This window comes from Fukomys damarensis, unplaced genomic scaffold (genome assembly GCF_012274545.1).
Source record: "Fukomys damarensis isolate Sample0158 unplaced genomic scaffold, DMR_v1.0_HiC HiC_scaffold_39, whole genome shotgun sequence".
Classification (NCBI taxonomy): Eukaryota; Metazoa; Chordata; class Mammalia; order Rodentia; family Bathyergidae; genus Fukomys; species Fukomys damarensis.
In genome coordinates this window covers 56,184,393-56,204,563 of record NW_022900951.1, presented here as the reverse complement: position 1 = coordinate 56,204,563, position 20,171 = coordinate 56,184,393, and the positions used below count along the sequence as shown (strand labels likewise).

Here is a 20,171-nt window from a genome sequence, read left to right as displayed (position 1 = left end):
CACACAAAGCAGAACAGACAACTTTAGGAAAGCTAACTCCTGAAAAAGTATCCAGAACCTAATATACCCTATAGTACAAAGTTCTCCAGACAGTTCTTTACATCTGCCTGCTAGCCTTTCCCTCCCTACACAAACCCTCTAAGAGCTCCCAAGTTTCCCTCTTTCATACCCACCTCTTCCTCAGGCACGCCAAATTTACGCAGAAGTTGCTTGGCATTTTTCAGAGAAAGGCGACGAAGGTCTGCATCTGTTCCAGTCACTGTCTTCTTCACTGGCTGAGGTTCCTTATCATCCTACCTCAAAAAAAACCAGGTGAGTATCCTGACAGGTGAACTGGAGATTGAACCCAGGCCCTTTTACCATGCTGTATCACCAGCCCTTTTAAATTTTTTAAAATTTTGAGACAGTGTCTAAATCCCTAAATTGCCCGGGCAGGTTTGAACTTGTGATCCCCCTGCCTCAGCCTCCTAGAGTGTTGGGATTACAGGTGTGTACCACTACATCCAGCTCTAAGAAGCCGAACTATTATTCATCTGAGGCATCTAAGTCATTTTACCAACTCCATCACTTTGCAGGTCCTCCACACCATTCATCTCCACTTCTAAGTCCTTGTTTCTTTAATTTTCTCCTTCTAGAAATCCAAACAATCTTACCTTCTGCTGTGTTGGTTTGTTTGGAATTTTCACATAGGAGAATCCTTCACCACATCCTGTGGGATCTGCCACCCCAGTCACTTCCAGTAGACACTTGCCCTTCATGGCAGCAATGAAAGCTCTTGTGGTGTTCCAAGGAGCAGTTCGAACCTGAAGTACAGAAAAACATTCTGAGGGCTATAAGATAGTTGTTCTATGTTTAGCCATTACCTAGGAGGGCAGAAAAATTACAATGAATAATTTCATGCTTTCTTAATACAAAGAGCAACAATACTCGGCTCTCTTCTTCCCTATGCTACTTAAATCATGATATTAAATAGAAATTAAGAGCTCAACCAGGGTAAGGAATATGAAGAATGGTGGTATCCTTCAGCCCCATATCCCTAAGACTTGAATGAGTACTCTCAGTCACAGTATTGCCCCCATACTCAGGATGCTCAAAGTTTGTGCTTGCTTCAGCAACATATATATGAAAATTGGACTGATGCTCAAAGCTAGAATGATGACTGTATCTGATTGTCTAGTCATTCAAGAGGATTCCTTAAAATATAATCTTTACTTTCAAAAACACTGGACCCAAACCTAGCAGCATTAAACCAAAGCCCATTCTATCCCTGCCTCTGGTTTGGTTGGTTATATAAGACGATAAAAGCTACAAATTTATGGGGTATCATGTATGTGTGTGTGTGTGTGTATATATATATATATATATATACACACACACACACACACACACACACAATTTCAATCAGAGTAAACATAAGTATCTCCTCAAACATTTATCATTTCTATACAGTAAAAACAATCAAAACACTTTCACAGCTTCACTCTGACCTCATCTTTTGTTTCTTTTTATAGACATTCGCTCACTTAACAAATTGTTATTGAATAATTACTATATGACAGGGACTACTTTTTCATGGCCTTTGTATTAGTGAGGGAAAATAGTCAACCAATTCAATACTACATGATCAGTGCCATGATAAGAAAACAAAATATGTAGGCCAGGCACCGTAGGTAGTGCACGCCTGTAATCCCAGCACTTGGGAGCCTGAGGCAGCAGGATCACTGTGAGTTCAAGGCTAGCCTGAGCTACATAGCAAGACTCTATCTCAAAAAAAAAAAAAGAAAGAAAGAAAAAGATGTAATATGCACAAAAGAAGGGAAGTATAATCACCCAATCTAAACACAGAGAATGAGATGAGATCAAGAATCAGGGAAACTGACACCTGCCTTGCAAGTGCAAGGTCCCAAGTTTGATTCCCAGTACCAAAAAAGCAAACAAACACAAAGAGTCAGGGAAAGCTTCAAAGAGAACGTAATTGCAGATGAGAGTCACACAGTAGAGAAGAAACAAAAAATATTCCAGAAAAAGGGAATAACAGCGAAATTCTGTTCAGGGAGGCAGGAAAAAGAAATTTAGGAAAATGAATAAACTTCAGTATGTTTGATGCTTAGAGAAAGGCACTGAGAGGAGATGCAATCATGTAGAATTTTGTAAATTACATTAAAGGATATCTCTCTTTTAAAAAGATGCAATCAGGTGTGGTGGACATGCCTGTAATCCCAGCACTTGGAGACTGAGGCAGGAGGGAAAATTTCTGGGTAAGAAAATTATATGATCAAATCAAATTTTTGTTTTGAAAGATCATTCAACTCTTTAATAAATGGTGTTAACAGTGGACATTCGCATGGAAAAAAATGAACATTAATCCATACCTTGTACCCTACCCCAAATGACTCAAACTGGATCTAGATTTTTCTTTTTGGAAGACAAGGTCACTATTTCTCAAACTGGATTTGAACTTGCAATACTTCTGTTTCAGCCTCCCAGAGTACTAGGATTACAGGCATACATCACTAAACCCAGCCTAGCTAGTCTGTGTGTATGTACATGTTACTGGGGATTTAACATAGGGCTCTTTCATGCTGGCCAAGTGCTTTAACATTGATCTACATCTCTAGCCCTCAAACTAGATCTAAAGGTTAAAATGTAAACAATGAAACTTTCTCTCCCATGTGTCCTCTTGCCAGGTGATACAAAAAAAAAAGTAAAAATGAAAAATTTAATAGAAAAATTCCTATAACCTCGGATCAGACAAAAATTTCTTAGGTGTAACTCCAAAAGCAAAAGTAACAAAAGAGAAAGAATGCTGACACGTTGGACTTCTGCTCTTCGTAACACATTGCTTTATTTTGCTTTTGAGACAGGGTCTCACTATGTATTTCAGGCTAGCCTTGAACTCACTATATAGTCCAGGCTGCCCTCGAACTGTCAGTGATCCTCCTCCTTCAGCCTGCCAAGTGCTGAGATTACAGGTGTGCGCTACCAAGCCCAGCTCATAAGACATTGTTAAAACAGGACAAGCCACAGAATGGGAGAAACTCTGCCTATCATCTACCTAATAGAAGGACTCATGCAGAAAAAAGAACACTTGGGCTGGGACTATAGCTCAGTAACCTGGCCAAGTGTGAGGCCCTGGGTTCAATCCTTAACACAACACACATGAACTAAAGAAAAGAAAGAACTTTCAGTAAAAAACAAGCAAATTTCTGGGCATGGTGGCGCAAGTCTACAATCCCAGCACTTGAGAGGCTGAGGTAGGAGGACTGCCACAAATTCGAGGACAGCCTGGACTACACAGTGAATTCAAGGCCAGCCTAGACTACATAGTGAGACTCTTGTCTCAAAAAAAAAAGGCATCAAACAGTTAAAAATAAAAATGGACAAAAGCGATGAAAAAGTGATCAAAGAAGATTTAAAAAAAACATGTGAAGTGGCTGGGGATTTAGCTAAGTGGTGCTATAGCCTGCCTTGCAAGCACAAGGTCCTGAGTTTGATTCCCAGTACCAAAAAACCCCCAAAACAAAACCACATGAAAAGACATCCTTAGCAATTAGAAAAATACAAATTATTTCTTTTTTCTGAGATAAGCTTTCACTATTCTGTCCAGGCTGGCCTGGATATCCTAGGCTCAGGAAATCCTGCCACAGCCTCCCAAGTAATTGTGACTGCAGTCACACAACACAATACCTGCTTAGGAAAATGAAAATTAAAAGCACAGTGACAGGACACCTCATACCTAGGCAGGGCTATTTTAAAAAAAGGAAATAACAAATACTGCTGAAGATGTACAAAAACCAGAACACTTTCCTACATTGCTGATAGGAATGTAAAATGGTACGGCCCCTGTAGAAAAAGTTTCCTCAAAGGTTAAGCAAAAAATTAATTACTCAGCAATTCCACTTTCAGGCATCCAAGAGATTTAGAAAATATAAAATAGCTTTATTCAGGGCCAGGGATTTAGCTCAATGGTGCCACCGCCTGCCTCACAAGCTCAAGGACCCGAGTTTGATCCCTGGTACCGAAAAAAAAAAAATTTTATAGTAGCCCAAAACTGGGAACTACAATGTTCTTCAAAGGTGATTAAACAAACTGTAGTAGTACCTACCATGGAATACTCTGTAACAATAAAAAGAGACTACTGATATACACAATGGCCTGGACTAATTCACCGAATAGTGCTGAAAAAACTTGATATTCACATGCAGAAGAATGAAGCTAGCTAGCCCCTTACTTTTTAACATATACCAAAATTAAGACAAATCAAAGATCTAAATGTAAGAGTTAAAACTATAACACTAAAGAAAATATAGCCAAAAGATGGAAACAATTCAAATGTCTGTTGCCAGTTATGGTGGCATACACCTGTAATCCCAGCACTCAGGAGGCTTGGCCAGGAGGATTGCCATGAATTCAAGATGAACCTGGGCTAAACACTGAATTCAAGGCCAGCCTGAGCTACACAGTAAGACCTTGTTTCAAAATAAAACTGTTTACAAAACAAAACACAGATCAGTGATTGCCAGGGAATAAATAGTAGGGTGAGAAAGGAGGAGGCATGACAATGGATTACAAAGGGCCACAAAGAAACTTTTGTAGGTAGGCAGAGTGTGATGGCACATGTGCATAATCCTAACACTCTGGGAAGGTGAAGGAGGAATGAAAGTTCAAGGTCAGCCTGGGCAACTTAGTGACCTACCTTGACACAAAAATTTTGTTTTGTTTTGTTTTGTTTGAGACAGGGTCTCACTATGTAGTTGAGGCTGACCTGGAACTCACTATGCAGCCCAGGCTGGTCTCAACTCACAGATCCTCCTGCCTCAGCCCAAGTGCTGGGATTACAGGCATGCGCCTCCACTCTCGGCTTGACACAAAATTTTAAAAGGGCTAAAAATATAGCTTAGTGTGAAGACCCTGGGTTTAATCTCTAGTACCACCACCACCACCACCAAAAAAAAAAAAAAAAAAAAGTTTGGCAATGGCAAATCTGCTTATTTTATAGTAAGGATTTCTCACTTCTCAGGTTTAAGCACATGCCAAAACATGTCAAATAGTACACTTTAGATATATGCAACTTATCATGTGTCTATTTTACCTCAATAAAGCTGTTTCCTCTAAAAAAAGAGTCAAGAGCCGGGTGTGGTAGCACATGCCTGTAATTCCAATCCCAGCACTGAGGAGGCTGAGGCAGGAGGATCACTGTGAATTCAAGGCCAGCCTGGGCTACATAGTGGGTTCCAGGTCAGTCTCAACTACATAGTGAAACCTTGTCTCAAAAAACCAAAAAAAAAAAAGCCAACCAACCAAACAAAAAAAAAGTCAGGTGTGGCGGCACACTCCTGTAATCTCAGCACTTGGGAGGCTGAGGTAGGATCATCTGTCTGGACTACATAGTGAGTTCAAGGCCAGCCTGAATTACATAGCAAGACCCTGTGCCACAAAAAAAAAAAAAATAGAAAAAAAGCCAAACAAATCAAAAAACAAAACAAAACAAAAAAACACACAACCCAAAAATTAAAAATAAAAAAAGATAAAGGAGGCCAGGGATGGAGCTCAGTAGCAGATTATGTACCTAGCAGGCATGGGTTAGTTCCTTAGCACCAAAAAATAAACAAATAAATAAATATATACATACATGATGATGATGATAATAATAATAGTAATAAGTATTTGGAAGGATAATGTGGAGGTAGAAATGATCCAAGTATGGCTGGGGGCAGGCAGGGATTCAGCTCAGTGGTTCTGCCACCTCCCTCACAAGCACAAGGTTCCAAGTTCGATCCCTGGTACCAAATAAAAAAACAAAAAACCATTTGGTGCCAAGTGTGGCTGGGAGTGGTGGCACATGCCTATAATCCCAGCACTGGGGAAGTTAAGGCAGGAAGACTGTCATGAGTTTGTAATCCTAGCACTTAGGAGGCTGAGGCAGGAGGATTGCTGTAAATTCGAGGCCAGCCCAGGCTACATAGTGAGTTCAAGGCCAGCATGAACTACATAGTGGGACTCTGTCTGAAAAAAACAAACAAAAAAGTAAACAAAAACAAAAAAAGTAAAGTGTTTTATGCATGTGCAAATATATCAAAATGATGCCCATTATTTTCTAAGACCAATATGCACCCCAAAAAAAGTTTAACTTGCTCATTCAGGGGAAAAAGAGAATATATAGTATTACTTCATCATCAATTTTCATCTGGAAATCTTCCTCATTTTCTTCTTCTGGCGCAAAAAAGGACTTTTCCCCATAGCCAGCATCCTGGAAGAAAACAATTTCATACATTAAAAAAAAATCAACTGAAAAACACAAACAGGTTTGTACAAAATATCAAAGCAGCCGGGCACGGTGGCACACCCCTGTAATCCCAGCACTTGGGAGGCTGAGGCAGGGGATCACTGTGAGTTTGAGACCAACCTGGGCTACACAGTAAGTTCCAGGTCAGTCTCACTACATAGTGAGACCCTGTCTCAAAAAACCAAAAAAAAAAAAATACCCCAGAATATCAAAGCATATTCTGCAAGGAGAGTGGATTCTATAAAGTGACCACTGTATCTACCATCATTCATATGCTTAGGCTATGGGAAAATATACTATATTGCCACATTCCAAGGAACTTAACTGATACATGGCTAATTAAAGCTCATTAAAAAAACTAAGCTGAGATGTAGTAATAACAGGGCTATGTTGTGCCACCCTAGTTGGACCTTTTCTATTTTGGCCTTATAGGGATACTGTCCTTATTCAAGCCACCTTTCCAGCACTCATCATCATATCTGCTCACTTGGGAGGCTGACAAGTACTTTCTCTACTTTTATGCTTGTTATGCAAAGAAAAGATTGAAGTCACCACCCAAATGGATGAACAACCATTTTCAAAGCAAAACAATATGCTTTAAGTCCCTCATTAAGCCTTCTGACACTTAGCTACATTGCAGTTTTCCCCAGAATTGATGTATACAGAAAGTACCTCATACAGGTTGAAATTTTAGTAATTGGTAATAATTTAGTAACTATAATCCCCAAGCCAATGAAAAGGAGTCTTATTCATCTCTGAAAAAACTCACAGGTATAAGCAGTGTCTAAAAAAAAAAGAAGGTGCTCACCTTCAGTCGCTGCTCTGCAGCTATCATGCTATAATAAGCACAGCACTGCTCTGGAGACACCATAGCTCTGATCTCCTCTTCAGTTGGTAATCGAAAATCAGACTTTAGCACCCACCAGTTTGAATCCATCCCTGGAAAAGATATGTAGAATTCTCAATTCTAAAGGCCCTGACATTCACTAACAGTAGCAGGAGAGCAGAGACTGAACCCAGGCAACGCCCTAGATAGTAAAATGCTCAGCCACTATCTGGCCAAGCAAACTCCCAAAGCTGTTTCCTACACCTTATATATAGACATCCAACAATCACGATGAATTTCCTAGCAAATGATTACCAAAAAAGTAATCAAAGCCTCAAGTAATTAGATTTGCTACCTTCTCCTTTTTTACCCCAGTAATGAAGACTGAAACTTGGGCCTGCACACTAAGCTACATACCCAATCCTTGTCTTAATTTTTATTTATTTATTTTGGTACCAGGGATCGAACTCAGGACCTTGCACTTGCGAGGCAGGTGGCAGAACTACTGAGCTAAATCCCCGGTCCACTTAATTTTTGTTTTTGATACAGTTGCTAAGTTGCCTAGGATGGGGTCAAACTTGCAATCCTCCTGCCTCAGCCTCCCAGAGTGGTGGTATTTTAGGTGTGTTCTACTATTCCTAACCCACTACCTTCATGTTTTAACAGTTACTGATTTCTCTCTTTTTAGTTGCATGCTTATCTTTTAAGGGAAAGCCATCATGATTCTTTGAAATTATGAAAGAATTACACAGAAGATAAATAGCTGGTCACACTGATGACCTGTGCGTTTGAAGTCAGCGCAGAGCTTTAGCCTCTTCCGGATGCTGCTTTCTGAATGTGAAGGAAAGGCTTTTTTTATATCTTCCATTCGAATCCGCCTTGGCCGATCTTTACTCTTCCAAAAGAGGCGATAAATAAAGACCTGCCCAACAAACAAATGTATTTTATTAGGTAAAAGATAAAAGTCCCCACTGGTAACTCTTCCCCTGCTAAATTCCAATATATTTTCATCTTTCCTTACGTGCTCCCAAATCCACACACCTTTTTCATGTGCATCCTGACCTCCCCCTCAAAAACTCCCATTCTTGGGCCAGGGATTTAGCTCAGTGGTTCTACCACCTGCCTTGCGAGCACAAGGCCTCAAATTCGATCCTTGATACAAAAAACAAACAAACAAACAAAAAAACCACCTCCCATTCTTACCTGTAGAAAGTCTCGAATATGTGTATTAGCTCTTTTGGAGTTAGGCCCAGGAACTTCAAACAAGGGGCACTGCTGACCAACCACAAATATATCCACTAATTCCCGAATATAGTAACCCTGTCTTGTCCGAATGATCAGAAAGTCTGTTTCTGGCATCTTATGAAGGTAAATTGGAGCACGAAAAAGGTTGTTCTCAAAGGCCTAACAAAAGTAAAAGCATAAAAATTACATACAGAGAAACCCTACAAAGTCCAGTCAACTAATGAGAAAGGAAAATCAAGCTTGTTCACCATCTTCATAAGGCTGTCTAATAAGGTCTACCCAATAAATGGATTATCATACGGAATATCAAACAAAAATCAGATAATTTTTAATCCACTATCTTTCAGTGTCAGTATCTGAGAATACAGGATTTTAATTCAGAAGAGGCTAGCTCTGCCATTCACTGTATGAAGTTGGATAAGTTATTTAACATATCTAAGCTAAATTCCCCATCTACTAAACAGAAATAACTTAAAATGCCTATACCTCCCAAGATTGCTATAAAGATTATATATGAAAATCACATTTGCAGCTGGGTGTGGTGATGCATGCCTGTAATCCTAGCATTCAGGAACACCACAAGCTTGGGCTAGATAGTGAGCTCAAGGCCAGCCTGGACTACATAGTGAGACCTTGTCTCCAAAAAAAAAAAAAAGAAAATCGTATTATAAACAAGTACTTGGGTATGGTAGCACATGCTGTAATTCTACCACTTGGAGGCTGAAGGAGGAGGATTGCCACAAGTTCGAGGCCAGCAAGGACTACATAGTGAATTCAAGGCCAGCCTGAACTACAAAGTGAGAACTCGTCTCAAAAAAAATATATATTTTTTTTATTATACTAAAAAAGCCATATACACATATATGTACTATACTACAGTAACCCTAACATAGTCCCTGACACAAAACAGTAAGATCAAGCATTTACCATATACAGTATTGAACCAATCAACGAATTAGTTAAAAAAATAAAAACAAAAAACTAATGATGTAGAAAGTGTAATATAGAGGAAAGGTTAAACAAAAAAAAAAATACAGAACAGCGGGACAGCAGAACATAAATATTTGAGCTAGTTTAATCAGAAGCCTTCAAGTCTAAGGAAAGTTTTCCCAGGAAAAAAAATCACAGAGTGGACAGAAAGAGGGAAGATAATCATATGTACGGGGAAAGAAAAGTTCTATATGTGGAACGTAAACAGAAAAAGAATTACAGAAGACAGAAAATGGATCTTTAAGTGACTACAAAAATAGTCACAAAAAGAAAGGAATGGATTATTTAAAACCCCCAAAAGAAAATTACAGGGAGAAGAATCCCAAGAACAATATAAGACAATAATATACACTTGGTAGGAGGGATTAGGAATGAAGCTCAGTGGCAGAGGGTGTGCTTTGCATGTACAAGGTCCTGGGCTCAATTCCCAACACCACATTCATTCATACACACACACACACCTAGCAGGACATGGGATATAAATATAAAAGGATAAGAAAATAAGGTCTAAAGAAAAAAAAAGAGCTTTGCAGATGCTTCAGGAGAGTAAGCAAGTGACAGAGAAAAAAATGTGGTATGATAGTAAGGGAAACGGTTAAGCCTGCCAAGAGGAATTAAGTAGAAGAAAAAAGGATAGCACTAGAGTTCCCCACATTGTTTTGAGAGCCTCCATACTTCCCCTTAAATATGTAAAAGCTGTTACCAAAGGACTTCTCTATACCTACTGGAACAAAGAAAAAAAGGCATTTCACTGTAGCAGGGACTATATGTGGCAGAGTTCAAGTATGGCTCAAAGATGGGAACATGGCTCAGAGGCAGAAAGCTTGCCTAGCATGTGTGAAGGTCATAGCCTTATCTCCAGCTCACCAAAAGCAAGCAAATCTGACCAATACTCACAAGATCACAAGGAATTATGATCAAAATGTACCAATTTTACACACAGGATTTAACTATGCATAGATTACATGATTAATCCTAGGTTTACTTCCCTATGCCACCAGGTATTACTGGGATTGTTAGGGTGGATTTTCAAAAGGTTATTTTATATGTAGCCTAACAACAACACAATAGGGGCCAGTTTTAAGAAAAAGATTTTTAAAATTTTTGGATTACACTGATCTACCCAAAATTGATATAAGAATTGCATCTCAATCACTCAGAACTGGTTCTTTCTGGACTGACTAGCTCCTCATCTGTCCATTTCCTTAGAAACGAGTAAAAAGAGGAACAAATTCTTCACCTGTAGCAACTGTCCAGGATGGAGAGAGCCCAGGAAAGGAGATGTATGGCAGTAAACAGTTTCTCCATATTTACAATCTGGGGCTCCAGGATCTTTTCCAGGTTTCTATGAGAAACACATCACGTTCAGTTACTATCATGAAGTAAAATCACTAAGCCTATATACATACTATTCCATGAGTATGGCACTTACTAACATTAACTACACAGATACCACACCATTCTCTCCAAAAATTTGTAACATAAAAGACAAAAATACATATTCACAGATTAACATTAGATAGCTACAGCTACAATTATACTAATAACAAAGAATTTTTTCAGTAGACTCACCCGTTTATAATAATTTTTTATCTTGGTTGCCATGCCAACTTGCATCATTAAGGGTCCATTTTCCTCACTGTATTCTGCAAGAATAAGATCTCCATCTTTGCCTGTGAGGTCCTGAGGTGTGCGCATAAAAAACATCTCTCCACCCCCTGAAGCTTGTCTCTCTTGTTCTCTCATCTGCTCAGAAAAACAACAACAACAACAACAACAAACGGTACAGCTGGGCCGGAGATTTAACTCAGTGGCACTCCATCTGTCTTGCAAGTACAAGGTCCTGAGTTCGATCCCCAGTATCAAAAAAAAAAAAAAAAGGTACAGCTCCTGACAGTAATTCCACCCAGGTATCACAGATAGCAATCTGAGAAAAATACACCAGAAAAACATTTTTCATTTTCATTGTGAAAACTTCCAAACACCTTAGGGAAGTTGAAAGAACAGTACTATATAGAGGGAGGGGAGTGGAAGGGGAAATAAAAAGAATTAAGATGTGATAAGAGCTGGGTGTGGCTGTGGTGACGCACACCTGAAGTCTCAGCACTTGGAGGCTGAGGCAGAAGGGTCACTGTGAGTTTGAGACCAGCCTGGGCTACATAGTGAGTTCCAGGTCAAGTGAGATACTGTCTCAAAAAATAAAAAAAAAAAAAAAAAAAAAAAAAAAAAAAAAAAAAAAAAAAAAAAACAACCAAAGATGTGAAAATGTGTTATATTTAAGTACCAATTCTCCATAATGAACAACTGCAAACATATACTAATAAAAGTTTTAGAAATTAAAGTAGTGCTATGAACACCTATTATCCCACTACCTAAGAATAACTATTTATTATTTTCCCTTATTTACCTATAAATTTCTTTTTATGGATTCTGCTGTAGCTTTTTTTTTTTTGGTACTGGGGATCGAACTCGGGACCTTCTGCCTACAAGGCAGGTGGTGGCAAAACTATAGTCATTATCACAATTCAAGTACTTTCATATGCATCTCATAAGAATAAAGACATTCTCTAAAGGTACAAGATCCCAATAATGAATGTAACTGTACTGTATGCCTAAAAGGTACCAATAAACTCAATTTTTAAAAAAAGACATTCTCCAAATAGCTAAATTAATATTTGATTACATTTGAAAAACAACAATTCCCTAATATAATCTAATATCCAGTACATTTCCCTAACATCTACCACAATTATCTTGTAACTATATTTTTTTCTAACAAGGATTAAATTATACCTTGGCCTTCTTTTTGATGTGCTTTAGCAAAGGTTGAACTGAATGGGGACCTGGCTGAGAGAGTGCCCCAAAGGAATACTTTTTCAGAGGCGGGCGATGGAACTGCCGGAGTTTGATGGGTCCCATGTGGGTGGGAAAGAAGGGCTGTCGTAATTCCACAGCAGGAATTGAGTGCTGAAACAGGAAATAAAAAATTTATTTTTATTTATTTTTAAATTTGTTTTTTGTTTTTTGAGACAGGGTCTCACTATGTAGTTGAGACTGATCTGGAACTCACTATGTAGCCCAGGCTGGTCTCGAACTCAGTGATCCTCCTGCCTCAGCCTCCCGAGTGCTGGGATTACAGGCATGCACCACCATGCTCGGTGGATAAGAAATAAAAAATTTAAAATTAAGCCAGGCTCGGTGGCACACACCTATAACCCTGGCTCTTGGGAGGCTGAGGCAGGAGGACTGTCCTGAGTTCAAGGCCAGCCTGGGCTACACAGTGGGTTCAAGACTAGCCTGAACTACAGAGTGAGACCCTGTCTCAGAAAGAAAAAGAAAATTTAAAATTAAATACTAACTCCAGCCCAGGCAAGATTTACCCATATTCTCTATTGGAACAAGAGTGGGTCTCCACCACCAAAGGAAAGATGCTGTTTGTACCTGAATAATATTCCCTCCGAAAGTACCTCGAAGACCCTGTTGCTTAGGGTAGTAGTACTCATCATTGGAGAGATTCCACGGGTCTTTCACTTCTGGCTGAGACATGTTCTAAAGACAGATCATCAAATAAACCTTAGATCTCCCTGTTCTATTAGCTTTGTTCTTCTAATCACCAAGCCCCTTTAAACAGACCTGCTGTGGTTCCTCCTTGATGACTCCTGTTTTCCCTAAGAGAATTCGACTCTTCTTCAGAGATGATTCTTTCTTACTCTCCTTCGAGGGGGAATTAGAAGTGGCCTCTTCTTTCTCATCAGGAATCTCTGAGGATGAACAAAAAAAATGACTTTGGAACTGCTATCCTTGAAAATTCACATTTTCCACTGACAGCTTTGCAATTGCAAACTTCACCTCTCATCCTACCCTAGACGTTTCTAGTCTGTGATTACTCTAACTGAACTATACACCTGATATTTTTTTTCCAATTCTGCAGACTGAACCCAGAGGTGCTTTACCAAGAGTCTAAGTCACCCAGGCTAGCCTCAAAGCTGTGAGACTCTTGCCTCAGCCTCCAAAGTGACTACATGCCTGACATTATCTTTTTTATTAGTACACGTTTGCAACACATATGAATGTTGGTACATCTTTATATCACATCTTATTCATTTTTCGCTCACCTCCCTCCATCTCAAGATCCCCTTCCCATTTCCAAAATGTCCATCTCCCTGTTTCCTATTATCTTTTATTTTGCTCTTTAAATTATTTACACTTTGAGCCAGGGCTTTGTAGTGAGTTCAAGGCGAACCTAAACTGCATAGCGAGTCCTTTTCTCAAAAAGGAAAGAAGAAAAAAAGAGAGAAACCAATATTAAACTTCTGTGTGATTTATTTCACTTAACATTATCAAGGTACATCCATCTTCCTACCAATGACTCAAATTTATCCTTTTTGGCTGAGTAATACTCCATTGGACACCACGTTTTCTTTATCCATTCATCTGCTGATGTATATATCAGCCACTTCTATCCTGATACCCCCTCCCCGTACCAGGGATCGAACTCAGGACCTAGCACTTGTGAGGCAGGCTCAGTGCCAATGAGCTACATCCCTGGCCCCTTACTCTGGCACCTTAAACGTTCTACTTTCTAACAATCCTACATGAGTTTTTCTCTAAACAATACACAAATACTAGAAACTGACAACCACAATTCTGCTCTCCTAAAGTGGTATCTAGAAGTTTCTAATCTTGTCCTCCAATCCTTCTGATTTCTTCCTGCCCCTAGACATCAGCAGCAAGCTATCAAAGAGGGAAAAGAGGGATGGGGACGGGGGTGTAGTTTAGTAATGGAGTGCTTCCCTAGGCTGCTCAAAGTCTCAGGTTCAATCCCCAGTACTACCAAAAAGAATATGAAGAAAAAAGATGGAAAAAGAATACAGGCTTGCCAGTAACATACCCAAAATGAGGTTCTCATCATTGGGATCAAGAGTCAAAACAGGAGGTTCCAACAACCGAGGCATGGCCTGAGCATCCCAAATGATATTGTCCTCCCAACGTCCATACACTAGATCCTCATTATCGATGGGAAAAATTGAGTACCACGGTTTGTCATCATCTAGAGTGGCTGCAAAACCTAGTCAAATAAAACAAAATATAGTCAAAACAGGAGGAAGAAATAGTAATAGACAAAACATTTATGCCCCCTTCAATCAAGATTCTAGCAAAAAGAAAAAAAGAACAAATGTTAGTAGTTATTCATGTAGCTACTGAAAAGGAATCTAACTAGATAATGTATTTCTCTTTTAAAAACTGTTGCTAGCCTGGCATGGTGGCCCATGCCTATAATCCCAGCACTTGGAAGGATGAGACAGACAGATTGCCATGAGCTGCAGGCCAGCCTAGACTACCCTAGTGAATCAAAGCCAGCCTAACTACACAGCAAAACCGTGTCTTAAAACAGTCAAACAAAAAACACTGTTGCAGACAAACTGCTCACTGCAATATTGCTTATAATAGTCAAAGCTTGAACAGCATAAATGTTTAACAAGGGCCTGGCTAGCATATTAATAGGGTAAAAAATTATTAAGAACTAAAATTAGGACTCAGATCCAAACATTTCACTATCCCTCAGCAGCCCAGAAGATCACAGCCAAGGCGACTTAGGATGACTGAGATGAAGGGTAGTATGCTAGACACAGTTAAAACAAATGGATACCTTGTTGAACATTGTAAGCCATGGCATTTCTAGTCATACTGGAAGGAAGCCAGCCTGCCAGGCTCGCACGTTGAGGTTTTGTCCCTTTGTGTTTGACATCTTCTCCATCCCAAATGATATCATCCTCCCAATGTAGCTGTGTCACCATCAGGAAGTTTTCATCTGCTAGAAGATCAGTGCCATTGTTTTCCTCAAGTTTCTTATATTCCTATAGAAGTAGGATATGAAAGGAACAATAAATCCTTGATCAATGGTCTAAATTCCCACTCCAAATGTAACATTAGAGACACGAGACATCAAAAGCGGTGCTTGGCCAAGTTCAAAACCATCCTTAGCAATTTAGCAATATAGTGAGAGTGTCTCAAAAACAAAGTGTAACAGGTCCAGAGATGCAGCTCAGAGCAAAGGCCCTGGGTTCAATCCCCAATACAACCAAAAAAGTAGTGCTGATTTTACTTAAGAAAACCACATGGTAATGGAAGACTATCTGCCTCTTCTCCCACTCCTAACCCGAACAGAACTCATTTCAAACAGAAGCCTTGGGGATTTAGCTCAGTGGTTCCACTGCCTGCCTGGCAAGCACAAGGACCCGAGTTTAAAAAAAAAGAATCAAACAGAAGCCTTAAAAGGGGTCCTAGTTACCAAAGTAATATACTATTACCAGGTAAAAGGTTTAGCCAGCTAAATCTAAAAAATTAATCATTAAACAACAGAGCCCTGGGCACACTGATGATTCCCTTCTTCCATACCAGTGTTGCTCACCTCCATCATTCTGCATTTTATCACAGGTTCATGTTCAGTCTTTCTCAGTTTGAAGCCATAGTCAAACCCACTGCCATCTTCAGGGACACCTAGCATATCGTACCATAGTCGGGCAGGCCCATAACGCCACTCAGCCACTCTTGGTTTGGTATCTGTCACTTTATCTGTATCCCCAGTCAATTGGGAAAACTTGGACTCCACAGGAGCCATCATTGTGATCTACAACAGAGGAGAGAAGCGGGGGAGGGGGGTGTTTCCCTATACCTGATGTCCTAAGGCTATAGAGGAACTAACAATGAAGAGGGAAGTATTTATTTATTTTGGAGTGCTTTTTGTTTTGCTTTTTTTTTTGAGACAAAGTCTCACTATATAGTTCAGGCTGGCCTTGAACTCACTTTGTAGCTCAGGCTGGCCTCAAACTCAAGTTGGGATTACAGGCATGTGGCACCACGCCTGGCCTGAAGAGGAGAATTTAAGAGTTTTCTTGAAGGAAAATCTTTTCTGGAGACAGAATGCAAAACATGGAGATACATGATAGCATATTCTGCCTATTTTCAAATCCTTCCTATTCAGCAGTGTATCACCATCTGCACCACTCTCATTCCACACCCTTATCCCCTGCCAAACACTGTATTTATAACAGAGAAGGGACAGCCCCTAGAATTGACTCCTGTTTACTTATTGATAATTAGCACAGCACACAGCCTGCTAATGTGCTATTTCCAATTTGACACAAACTAGGGAGATCCTTTTTTGTTCCCTTTCTAGGCCTTAACTCCAGGTCTCTATATTGCCTACTTCATCATCAGAGAGACATTGCTCTGGGGGCGGTGGAGGAGCGTAGTCATAGTTCCATAAAGACTTCTGGTTGACTTCTGATTCTACTGAGCACTCCACCTCCTGGACCTGCTCTTCTTGTATCAGTTCACGGTGTTTTTTCTTCCTCTTTCTCCGAGCACTCCGCCAAACAGATGGAACATTCTTCCCTGGTCCAAAAAGACGTAAGAAGCGTAATACCTAGAACACAGGACACATTACTATATCAGAGAGTTAGTGTGAGATAAGAAAATAGCAACATTTGGGTTTCAAAACTCTCTTGAAGGATCCATTCAATAATTCAACAACAGAGGAGGAATCAAAGAGTATACATTGACTTCTAGTATCTACCGAAGTAAAGAAGTGGCCTTTAACCTGGGCTTGGAGGTGCATATCTGTAATCCCAGAACTCTGGGAAGCCGAGACAGGAAGACTGCAAGACGGAGCAATTTAGCAAAACCTTGTCTCAGGGCCAGGCATGGTGGTGCATCCCTGTAGTTCCAGCACTTGGGAGGTTGAGGCAGGAGGATCACCACAAGTTCAAGGCCAGCTTAGGCTACATAGTAAGTTCAAGGCTAGCCTGAACTATACAGTGAGACCCTGCCTCAAAAAACAAACAGGGGCTGGGGATTTATTTCAGTGGTTCCACCACCTGCCTCGCAAGTACAAGGTCCTGAATTCAATCCCTGGTACAAAAAAAAAAAAAAAACAAAACAAAAAAAAACACAAAAGGGCTGGGGATGTAGCTGAGTGCAAAGGTTCTGAGTTCAATCCCTAGAACTGCCAATAGATAAATGTCCCTTAATAATTTGGACTAGTTCTTTTTAGACAACAGGGTAATTGCTAATGAGAATGACATTTCCTATGAATATTTACAACTCAAAAGAAAAGACCTGGGCCAGCTATGGCGGCACATGCCTGCAATCCCAGCACTCAGGAGGCTGAGACAGGAGGATTGCTAAGAGTTCAAGGTCAGCCTGGAATATACAGCAAGACCTTGTCTCAAAAACAAAACAAAACAAAAATAAACTAATATAACATAGAGTTATTACATAGACAATATGACACAATAAAGAAACCCTTAGACATAGATTTTATCCATTTACATTCTTAACAGAACTTGGTATCTGGAATAAGTCAGTGGTTTGCAATATGGATATTCTCTAGAAAGTACCTTTCCAGGCCGAAATTCTGGAAAAAGTTCTGTAACACTTGGCAACAACTTGGTGGCATCATGCTGCATAATCCCAGCCAAAGGTAGGGTCAGCTTTCCATTCTCAGATTCTGTTTGTGTTGCTTCCTGAGGTCCCATCTCAGATTCTGAGTCAGAAGAACTACTGAAGTCCACTTTCTCTGAGGCCAAAGAGGAAGGGGCAATGATGGAGGGCAAGATGATGCCTTCTCCATCTTCAGACACTGCAATAAGGAAGAGAAACCCCTTTGGCATGTAACTGTGAACATATTTCTTCATATTCAGCCAACACCCACTCTAAGCTATATGCATGGCTTAATGGCAGGGGATATAGTCCCAAGCACCCAAACTATTAGTATGCGACCCAGAAAACTCTTCAAACTCATTTCCCACCATCCCCAACTCACCTTGTACCTGGTACCCTAGGGTTGTAATGAAAGAAAACAAACACTATTACTACATTTACTACTTTCCATAAGCAACCAAAGTTGTACCCAAAGTTGTGACCAATAATAGTAAGATTACATAATTATTTATATCAGTAGGGCCCTTATCATGTCCAGTTCTAGGATTAATAAACTAGATAATTCTTTTTAGGCCCACAGGATAACAAAGAGATTGTTTAGCATAAAGTAAAATCTATACATCCAAAGTTATAGTAGTATTTAGCCTGCAGAATAAAAAAGGAAATGGCTCAAATTTAGATTAATACAACCTTTAAAATACAGAAAACCAAGCTGGGTGAGGTAGCACACACCTGTAATCCCAGCACTGGGGAAGTGGAGACTGGAAGGATCACTGTGAGTTCAAGGCCAGCCTGGGCTACAGAGTGAATAAAAGTCCAACCTGAACTACACAGGGAGACAACATCTCAAAAGAAAGAAACAAACAAAAAAAAAATAGGAGACCAAAGACACTGTTCTTCCCCCATCTTCAAGCCTATGATAGTTATTACTGTTACAGGGATAGGAATTGGTAAGACGCTAACTGATGACCTTACCAACTTTTGAAATCTCTGAATACGTAGTAGGTGATGCTATATAATTTATACATTCTAGTCTTTTTTATTTTTATTTTTTGGTACTGGGGATCGAACTTGGGTCCTTGCACTTGCAAGGCTGGTGGAAGAACCACTGAGCCAAATCCCTGGCTGCCTCCAGTCTTTTTTAAATGAATAGTTTCCAAACACCAGTATGAAGATTAGTTGTATCAGAAATTCTTAGGGAACTCTAAATTCTTGGGCTCTACCCAACATCTTCTGAACTATACTCTCCAGGAGTGAGAATCAGGTATCTCTATTTTTTAGAAACTTGAGATACTTCTGATAGGCAGCCATATTTGGAAATCATTGACTTAAACTGCTGTCTCTTAAATCCATGTTAAAATACTGTTACCAAACTTTTTTTTTTTGAGAAGGGTCTCACTTGAAATCACTACATAGCCCAGGCTGGCCTTGAACTTGCAGTGATCCTCCTGCCTTAGCCTCCCCAGTGCTGGGATTACAGGTGTGCTCCCCAACACCCAGCTGTTACCAATATTTTTTGGTACTGGGAATCTAACTCAGGAACTTGCACTTGCCAGGAAGATGCTCACTGCCCTGCTGAGCTACATTCCCTGCCCTGTTACCAAATATTTTAAAAGTAAAATTTCTCATTAAAAATCATTTGCAAAATAGGGCCAGGGATTTAGCTCAGTGGTTCTGCCCTCTGTCTCACACGCACAAGGGTCCCAAGTTCAATCCCCGGTACCAGAAAAAAAAAAAGTCATTTGCAAAATAAATGTTATCATGTTTAAAAAGTAAAACTTCCAGGACAGGCATGGTGGTGCATGCCAGTAATCCCAGCACTTGGGAGGCTGAGGCAGGAGGATCACTGTGAGTTCAACACCAGCCTGGGCTACATAGTGAGTTCCAGGTCAGTCTCAACGACATAGTAAGAACCTGTCTCAAAAAATGAACAAACAAACGAACAAACAAAAAGTAAAACTTCTAGGGCCGGGGATTTAGCTTCTGTGCTGTGATTTTGGGGTCTGTGTGACATATGGAGCTAAAAAAAAAAAAAAAAAAAAAAAAAAGTAAAAATTCCCTTTTAATACTAAAATTTGAGACTGAATCATTTCTGAAAGCATCATCTTTTCTACAGTAGCTTAATTTTTTAATAGCCCCCATGTGAGTCCCAAAATCATGAACTTATGAATGAAAATTTGCTCCATAGACAAAAATAGTATCTACTTACCACCAGTAATAGCATCCTGGTCTTTATCTTTCTTTATTGGTCCTGGGGGTGGAGGTGGGGGAGGCATCAACTTGCAATCAATATCTTCACAGTCAGCATCATAGTCATCTTCATCATAATCTAATAAAACCAATAAATAAGGTAATCTCTCTCTCTTTTTTTTTTTTTTT

The 20,171-nt window shown here is 39.8% G+C and overlaps 1 protein-coding gene across 8 annotated transcripts in view; it reads right to left on the bottom strand.

The window, feature by feature from the left end:
* Taf1 (TATA-box binding protein associated factor 1) overlaps nt 1-20,171 on the bottom strand; it is a 108,411-nt gene that overhangs the window by 48,033 nt on the left and 40,207 nt on the right. For 6 of the 8 annotated variants that reach the window (XM_010607950.3, XM_010607947.3, XM_010607944.3 and 3 more), the window contains exons 4-20: nt 20,002-20,121; nt 17,750-17,991; nt 16,558-16,776; nt 15,760-15,978; nt 14,998-15,205; nt 14,239-14,415; nt 12,981-13,108; nt 12,789-12,896; nt 12,141-12,314; nt 10,920-11,093; nt 10,588-10,692; nt 8,316-8,516; nt 7,893-8,034; nt 7,095-7,225; nt 6,170-6,250; nt 654-803; nt 174-293 (exon numbers count right to left, since the gene is read on the bottom strand). In XM_010607950.3, the coding sequence (XP_010606252.1) occupies nt 174-293; nt 654-803; nt 6,170-6,250; nt 7,095-7,225; nt 7,893-8,034; nt 8,316-8,516; nt 10,588-10,692; nt 10,920-11,093; nt 12,141-12,314; nt 12,789-12,896; nt 12,981-13,108; nt 14,239-14,415; nt 14,998-15,205; nt 15,760-15,978; nt 16,558-16,776; nt 17,750-17,991; nt 20,002-20,121 (2,699 nt within the window). The remainder of the gene's footprint in view (nt 1-173; nt 294-653; nt 804-6,169; nt 6,251-7,094; nt 7,226-7,892; nt 8,035-8,315; nt 8,517-10,587; nt 10,693-10,919; nt 11,094-12,140; nt 12,315-12,788; nt 12,897-12,980; nt 13,109-14,238; nt 14,416-14,997; nt 15,206-15,759; nt 15,979-16,557; nt 16,777-17,749; nt 17,992-20,001; nt 20,122-20,171) is intronic. The other 2 variants (XM_010607948.3, XM_033760110.1) reach the window with 1 other exon arrangement.